At 40.6% G+C, this 8,756-nt stretch overlaps 1 protein-coding gene across 1 annotated transcript; it reads right to left on the bottom strand.

Annotated features, from left to right (window-relative positions):
* Positions 1 to 109: 109 nt before the first annotated feature.
* znf648 (zinc finger protein 648) lies at positions 110 to 2,083 on the bottom strand. Its single transcript, XM_074636429.1, has one exon. The coding sequence runs from the start codon at positions 2,039 to 2,041 to the stop codon at positions 554 to 556; it is 1,488 nt and encodes a 495-aa protein (XP_074492530.1). The 5' UTR covers positions 2,042 to 2,083; the 3' UTR covers positions 110 to 553.
* Positions 2,084 to 8,756: the final 6,673 nt, after the last annotated feature.

Below are 8,756 nucleotides of genomic sequence, written 5' to 3'. Positions count from 1 at the left end.
GTATATAAATCTCTGTGCATCTATGAAATCAACACGAGGAAGTGATGGGCCTTCTGAAATGCAATGCTCGGTGCCATCCCTGCTTGAACTGAGTCAGTACACCACATTCAGAATGCTACTACAGCATAGGTAGCCATTTATCATGATAAACTACCTGCATTTCCCCACATGCAAAGTTGCAATGTTGTGCGTATTATTGACTTAAAAATATGAACTATTAACATTTACTGTATATTCTCACTTTAAAAAGGATCTTGTTACCACTTTCACGTCACACCATTAAACTGTAAGCTCCAGTGTCAATGCTGGTGGCAATTTTTATCCCACAGCGTTCTCGTGTGAACCCAGCACCACGGGGGGAGAGAGTGTTATTGACAAGTAAGGCACAACTACACAACTACACATACCTTAATATAAATAATCTGGTGCCCTGTAACTCTGAATGGATCCGATGTGTCTCTGATGTGTCTGGAACGGATTATTTGAACAAATTGTTCCACCGCATTTGGATATACAGTTGCAAATGCATACAGTACCTGTCTTTTAAACTGATTCAGACACTCTTGTCCCTGTGGTTCAGCATGTGCTGTGCGAGCTTTGTGGCACACAGGAAAGACTTGTCACACTCCACACAGACAAAGATCCTCCCTGCACAGGTTTGATCCTGGTGGAGCTTCAACGTGTCTAGGTGGCTAAAGTTCTTGCTGCAGCCTGTGCAGTTGTGGGGTTTCTCTTTATTGTGGACGTACTGGTGACGGACGAGGCGAGAGGCCATGGCGAACGCCAAGCCGCACTCCTCGCACTTGTGTGGCCGCTCCCCGCTGTGAATGGCCTCATGTTCGGTCAAGTTTGACGACTTGGTGAAGCACTTGGAGCACACCGTGCAGACGTACGGACGCACTCCTGCGTGGATCTTCTGGTGCTCTGCCATGCGGCTAGCCAGAGCAAAGGCTTTCCCGCACTCGGGGCAAGAGAAGGGCCTTTCTCCCAGGTGCTTCCGCTCATGACGCTTCAGGGAGAGGGGTTTATTGAAGGTCTTGCCACAGTGCGTGCACGGGAAGGGCTTGTCGTTGGTATGCATGTTCCGCTCGTGCTTTCGCAGGTCAGAGGAGCGTATGAAATCCTTCCCACACGCGTCACAGACATATGGCTTCTCACCAGTGTGTGTTCGAATGTGCTTGCGGTAATCTGAGGACCAGATATAGGTCTTGACACAGAAGGGGCAGTGGTATGGTCTTTCACCAGTGTGTAGACGCTTGTGCTGCTGCAGCGTGCCCTGATGAGAGTAAGCCTTGCCACATATATCACACACGTGTGGCTTGAGGCCGGTGTGCGTTTGCAAGTGACTCTGGAGGTTGCAGAGCTTCTTGAAAGCCCAGTTGCAGTGCGTGCACTTGAAGGGACGGTGCTCTTTGTCAACTCCACTGCGTTTTTTCATCGCAACCAAAAGTCGAGGGATCTTGTCATCTTCACACTTTTTAAGTAATTTCTTTACAGAAGGACTATTTATATCCTTCTTTTTGGTCTTATTCTCAGCTCCGCCTGGAGAATTCTCCTCAACGTTTAGCTCTTTGAGCTTAGATGCCCTCTGTTTGGCATTACTTTGCATCTTATGACTCTTGAGGTACTGAGAGTGGTTACTTTCCTTCTTTTGCGCAGCATCCAAGAGCACTTCATTAGATCCATTTATTTGACTGTTCTCGATATGTTTAGTGCATTGTAACAATCCTCGACCGCCCTGGTCTCGGTCATGTTCGAATCCCGTTTCTTCGCCCGGCGAAAGCTCGGCAAACTTCTCCACGAGAGACCATTTTGGCGTTTGAGGGTTCAGGTAAAGGATCCCAGCGTCGCTGCTCTCTGAAAGTGAGCTCATGCCACAGATGCCGCCAAATGAAGAGTCAGTCTTCACATGGTGAGTGTTCATTAAGATCTGTCCGTCTGGGAGAGAAGGAGTGACACAGTGTCTTTCTTGGTGTTTCCTATTGCTTTTCTTTTCAACAACTGCCCTGTCGGATATGAGTGGGGAGATTTCGTCAGCCATGGTCACCTTTGTAGTGATGAAATCATCAGCAGGAGTTTCAAGCTGATCTGACCTGAAAAATAAAATACACAAAGCGTGTCATTACCAAAATGGGTATGAATTAATATCTGAATATAAATTATCATATCAAAGTTTTCACATGGATGTTATTTTTTCATAGTATAACTTCTATTACCATACAGGCCTGCTTACAACTATTTCACCAGGACCTTGTTTGTGTCCTTCACACAACCTTGCATCTTGCAGTCATAAGGCACATGCATTCCCAAACTTCTTCAACATATGTTCCTCCATAGCTTTTCCTCATCTTTCCATAAAAATAAAAAGCACAACCAGTCAAGAATCACAAGCTGAAAGCATTTTCCTGAGCTACTCACCCTGCGGTCTCCCTCCGAGCAGGTCAGGTCGAGGAGATGCCACAGGAGATATCCTAGCCCCCGGGGTCTGATGTAACATATGGGAGCTGTGCAGTCAGTGGTGTTAACGGGCGGGGTTTGGCAGCAGCCGTCTCTGGGGACTGGGTCAGCATCTATCTTGCTAGTCAGCAACAGCAATGATATCTTCACAGCCTGGCTCAGCTTACCTCTCTCTGACTTAACTTACCGCCCGGATGCATATAGCAGCCTGTTGAGTAAGTTTCACAGTCAGTAGCAGAGGCTGAGAACTTGAATTTCCCATTAGCATGTCGAACTGTAACCTTTTGCTAGTTTAAATTAGTTAGCCTCAGGTAAGCCTACTATTGTGCTCACACTTTTATGCTAACTTTTAGGCTACTTACAGTAACATTAGCCATTTAGTGAGTTTATTGTATTCCTCACAACTCTTCTACTTTTAAAAGGCAGGCTTATAAACTTCATAAAACCGACGTTTAAAAGATAAACACAAATATGTAGCGGAACTGTTTCCTGGTTCGGACAATATTTTGCTAACATTCCACTAAAATTCCACTTTAATATGAATGATCGTGTAATGTTTTCAGTTCATTTAAAGGGGCAGTAGGCAGTATATTTCTGGCATCATTGGGCAAAAATTCCATAATAACCTTTCAGCATATTGTAATTCAAGTGTTCTGAGAGAAAACTAGACTTCTGCACCTCCTCATGGCTCTGTTTTCAGGCTTTAATAGCGTTCCTTTTGGCTGTGCTCCGGTCTAGCCCGTGACAGGAGACTTTGACCAATCACAGGTCATTTCGTTGAGAGAGTGTTCCCATTGGCTACGGCGTCACAAACTTTCTCATTTTACAGCTAAACAGTACACTACATGATGATTCTGAAAACATTTGAGGAGAGAAATAGGCATTACAGTAACATAATATTGATTCATATTTGATCAGCGCTGCCTAGTTTGACCGTTTGGTCGGAGTTCGCGAGTGATTGACAGCCGGCTCTCATAGACAGCAGATGGACAGCAGACCTCAGATCAGTTCTTACTGCTTGTTTTCTTCCGGTCTGTGAAATCTTGCAGATGCCGTTTGGAGCACCGGAGGACACAGAGGCACATGATTTTTTTCAGGTTACCTGTTTCATGTACTACTGTCAGCGACCATTTTATAAAAATAACTTTTTTTAATCATATTTGCTCCGATCTCGCCTACTTCAGCTTTAACTTGCAGGTTATGAGGTCACAGGGTCACATTTAGGAAAGCCAGATATGTAACCTTCTAAATAGGCCTCAAACGTGTAATTTCCATTGACACAGCCCATTCAGTACACAAGTAAGAGCTTTCATTTCTATTTTAAGTCCATGTGCATTTCCTTATAATGGCCACAGCATGTCGCTGTTTACTTGCTGTTTTAATGAACACAGGAGCCACAGACTGTGGAAAATCACCGGCTCCATTCAAAAAACCTGAGTGGAAATCTTTGGGACATCTCTTTGTGAACATGTGTGTTGTTTAAACCACTTGTGCCCAAAGACTATTATTATAACAAGGAAAAATGCCACAACATTAGTTTCGATTGGTCAAAACAATACAACTTTGACATTTTGAGATCACATGAAGAATCACACTTTTATTAATAGTAATATATAGTAGTTATTAAAAGTCAGGACTTTTGAAAAATGAGGTAAAACGCTAACACTGTTTTCATTAAATGTTTTCCATAAGGAATATTTTTTTCACACTGCATATGTGTACATATCTTTGATATTCAACTTGTTATGTGTGCATACATACCAAATACTTGATTGTGCTCCTTGTAGTTTCTGAGCCATTTTGTTATCATATTATATCTAGTATTTGGGCACATGGGACTACTTTTTTCTAAAATATAATGGAGTCTATTGCAAAAACAGTAGTCCCATGTGCCCAAATACTAGATATGGTTGTTGATTATATATACTATATATAAGAAAAACTCACTTTTCAGCCAAACAGTTTGACCAATTTTGAAAATTTCTTTACATTTGTGCTTAGGCAAGCCCAGAGAAAATTTCCGTTGTTGACACAAATGGGTTGAGATTAACCGAATGTTCTCAATTTAATATTTAGAGAGTAAAAATTATGTACCAGTTCCCCCTTCTCTCTTTTCTTGGAAACAGAGGGTCTTTGCTTTGAATTGTTGAGGCTTGTTGTGTCCAGGAAATGAATAAAAAACCAAAATAGGGGATGGCTTTAATTTGGTGTTACTTGGTTTGAGAACAATGTAGGCCTGCAGCTCTTGTATAAGATAAATAAGTTGCAATTCAGGTTTTTTGTCAGTAGGTGACCTCGTATCCATTTCCTATTCGAAATCATGTTGCAGTCAGTGAGGAGGATGTAGTTACTGTGAATGCACCGGTAGTGTAGAATCAATCTTTAGTACTACTTTTATTCTCAAGAACAGGCCCTGTCTTCATTAGAGAATCTTGCTTTTCTTATAATGTTTCTTTCCTGGATTTCTCCTAAAATTTGAATCACAAATTGGACAAAATCCTTCTGTTTCTTTTCTTTAACAGTGTACAGACAGACAGGGCTCGAGGAGCCTTTGTGTCTTAAGTAATTGAGAAGTTCTCGTGAGACTCATGTCGTGATTAAATGGACAGTGCTGGTCTGCACTCGGTGCATTTTCCCAGGGGAGCAGATTGAAATTGGACACTTACCAAATCACCCTCACAAAGCTGCGTTCAGATGCGCCTTGTTCGTCGACACATATCGAGTTTTAGTCTCTTTGGAGTTTCTCTAAAAATGTCCTAAAGCTTTCAGAAATATTGAACAATGTTCCTTGTGTTACATAATGGCTGTATTCATGAAAATGTCATGCAAATTAACAATGAATAGGCTATTATCAACAAAAACAAAAATATGAAGACAAAAAAAGCACAGTTGTGGGTTGGTGAGATTGAAATTGAACTCGAGAATATGGTAAAAACTAAATAATTGTTGGTCAACATTATGACAGACAATTCCATTCTTTCTGATTTCTTCTGTTAGTAATATAGTAATAGTTATATACAGTAATATAACTGTGCTATTGTGCACATGTGACACAGTTTGTAACTATCATCTCCATTTCAAGTCATGACTACAAATCATGACTTTATATGGGAAAATCAAAAATGTAAGTTGTTTCCAAAGGAGTACATCAAGTTCCAAGTTTGTAACTTTTTGTACACAAAAGTAAAAAAAAAATTCAAAGTGATACTAAACTAAAGCTGGTCAGAGGGAGTTGAAACGTTCATGACTCTTGTGTCTTTGTGTTCGTCAACTGGAAGCTGTCACAACAAAGTGTCTTTTGTAGTGACGCAGTAAATGAACCCGGATGCTGAAGCTGTACCAACAACAAGTTTAAGGAGCATCACTCAGGAACTCCCTGTTGGGATTAAAAATATGTGGTTTGTTGGTTTACAGGGTGTTTGTGTTTCTTCCCAACCCCCGGTACAGTACGTGCTCGCTTACACTGAATTTAACAAGTCTGAGCTTCAAACAAATGCGGTCCATTCATTTAAAAAATATCGTTTCACATCATTGCAGTATTTCTATTCATCCTCACTGACCATTTATCCCTGCTGCCGTTGGCTATTTTGAATAACTCAATGTGATCTTTATATTGTATTTATTGTTTGTTTGATGTGGTTACTGCTGGCTGGACAACAAATTGAAGATTAAAGATATCCTCGATCCTTGATGCCATCAGTGAACACAAAGCGATTGAAATAGTTAAATACGTGTTTTGCTAGAAAGTTGGACATGAATGAATATTTCATTGATGTGTACATAACTCACTGGCACGCTGCACAGGAGAAAGTGCCGAGTCATTCTGGGGGCTGGTTCTTGAGTTTCACGGTGGATTAGACCAGCTTAATTGAGAACACATACCAGATCTTGGAATTTTCCACAGGTTCTCCCACTGTGGATATGGGTGGATTTTCTTTGGTAAGCATCCAGTTGTATAAGTTTTACCCTACATGACATCAAAACCACATCGTACTACTTACTGTAATGCAGACTTGATGTTGTTATATTATACAGTATATTCTCTCCATGTAGATTTGGCTTTTGGACCATTTAGTCTTGTGGTATTATAGCCTAATTTTAATAAAACTTTATTTATTTGTTTTGTGTCATTGCACAAATTAAATTACTTGTGGAATGATTTCCTTTATGTCTTTATAGCTACACATTGTGGCAAAAGAAACGCATTACAATAGATTGCAGTTCAATATGACAGCACTACAAACTACTGAATGACCTAAAAAATCATAGGGTGGAATTAACGTCTTTATTGCACACAAGATAGGGAGATACAGTGAAAGGTGAGGGTGACAAACTGTTTTAAGATGTAGATATTGTCTTAATTATCAGGTCTAATCACTGGTTATCTTAATCTTCTCAGACAATAAGCATTAGGCCCCCGGCTGATGCCCACAATGATTTGCTCAGTATGTCCACATCATATCAGGGAGAAAGCTAACAAGCTTGGCACTGTCGGTGGCATGCAGAACGGACAACTCTAATGCATAGTCTAAATATAGTATGAGGAACTGTTGTACCAAAGCACTGCAGGAGAACATGCCAGTAAACAAGAGTATTAGATCAGTGATGTTATCCTTCCGATCTCAAAGGAAAAGTGAGTGCCAAGAGTGCTGGGAGGTGTTACCTCACAAAACCGTACACTCATTCATAGGGCCCAATACTGCCCCCATTTTACAAAATTTGTTAAATATTTTAAATATAATGCTAAAGGTATAGGAGACGCTTAGCTTAGCTTAGCAGAGGGATACAGCCAGCATGCCTCTGTCCCGATTAAGAGAAAGAAACACTTACCTTTGGCATTAAAGCTCACTAATTAACACGTTATATATTTTTTGTGCTGGACTATTTCTTGGCTGAGTGCAGTGACTTTTGATTTGTTTTGCTACCTAGTTGCACAAGTTATTTTTATGGAGATAGGTAGTGTGAATTTTGCCTTGCATCTGTGGCCGTTAAACTATGGAACACTTTACCTAAATCTGAATGACTTTGTTGACATTTAAATCACATTGACCCTATTTACACTTAAAATGCCTCTTGAGTGATCAGATCACAAGTGGACAGCACCTAATACAAGTATCAACGACCACTAAGACACGTTGTGATTTGATCACTCAAAATTGCTTGCTGAGTGGTCTGGGATGCATTCGACCACATATCTTTTGTAACGAGGACATTACAGTGAAATCAGCGTCATTAAAAGCCTCTGCCTTTGTTGTAGCCTACATGTTTATTTGCATATAGGGCGGGGAAGTCTGATCAGTGTCACTCAAGATGCATGTGGAGACGCATGTTAATGCCAGATGTAAACAGCCATTAATTGTCTCTTTTTGTTTAATTTTCAGCAGTTGTCTTTCTAATGCTTCTTCTACTTCACTTTAGCTTTTGGAAAGTGCAAAAAAAGTGGTGTTCAGTAGGATTACACATACACCTTTACCAGGATTACACACAAACTTGCAAAAGTTTGCAAAACCAAAGGAAGCGTTAAATCATCCTGTCTTCGGTGCACCACATGCTTTAAGGCAAACAGGAATATCCTCTGTCCATATGTCCCAGGCTAGTTTTCTCTTGGGATAGCATAAGGTTCAAGCTCAATGCATAGAGCATGACTCAAACATCAACATACTGTAGATAAGACTTTGATTGGGCACTGAATGCTATGGCATTTTGGATCAACAAAATCCATCATATGTTATAAAAAACATTTTTTTAATTCCTACAAAGAAATTCAAAAGTTACAGTTCTGACAGTACTTTTTCCCAGAACTGCACATTAAGGTGCTTTTATGTTATCTTGGTTACGTCAGTTCCATGGCTGTGTCTGCTTTTTTGCTCACCCTGTGCTTGGCCTACTTGTGTGACCTTTGTAAAATTCCATTATCTCCGTGGCTGGAGGATGGGGGTGGTGTTGCCTTCACGGTTCCTGAAGGTCACAGAAAGGGGGATTGTTAACTGCAGGATGGGATTTGACAGCGGGGGAGGAGAACACACAAAGAGGGAAACGGTCCAGAAAGAAAGTCAGAGTAAACAAATCAATTGTGAAAACAACTCACCTTGGGTTACTTTTGCTTAAAACATATCAATCCTACATGTTAGCAGTGATTGATCGATGTTGTTTCATTACATTCAGGTAAACTATGATAGTTCAAGAGGCTGATTTGTTGGTCCTACAGGTCAAAGACTTGTTTGTTAGGTGAAGTCATTACAAAAATCTCCTCGAAACCAGACAGAGCTTTTTTCCAAAAGAACAAAATACACTTGAGT

This window comes from Sebastes fasciatus, chromosome 5 (genome assembly GCF_043250625.1).
Source record: "Sebastes fasciatus isolate fSebFas1 chromosome 5, fSebFas1.pri, whole genome shotgun sequence".
Classification (NCBI taxonomy): domain Eukaryota; kingdom Metazoa; phylum Chordata; class Actinopteri; order Perciformes; family Sebastidae; genus Sebastes; species Sebastes fasciatus.
Note: the sequence above shows the minus strand (reverse complement) of the source record. Positions and strands in the feature narration are given on the sequence as shown.

Bases quoted from the DNA above. Each gene is read 5' to 3' on its own strand.
- znf648 (XM_074636429.1), bottom strand. From the start codon at position 2,041: ATGGCTGACGAAATCTCCCCACTCATATCCGACAGGGCAGTTGTTGAA.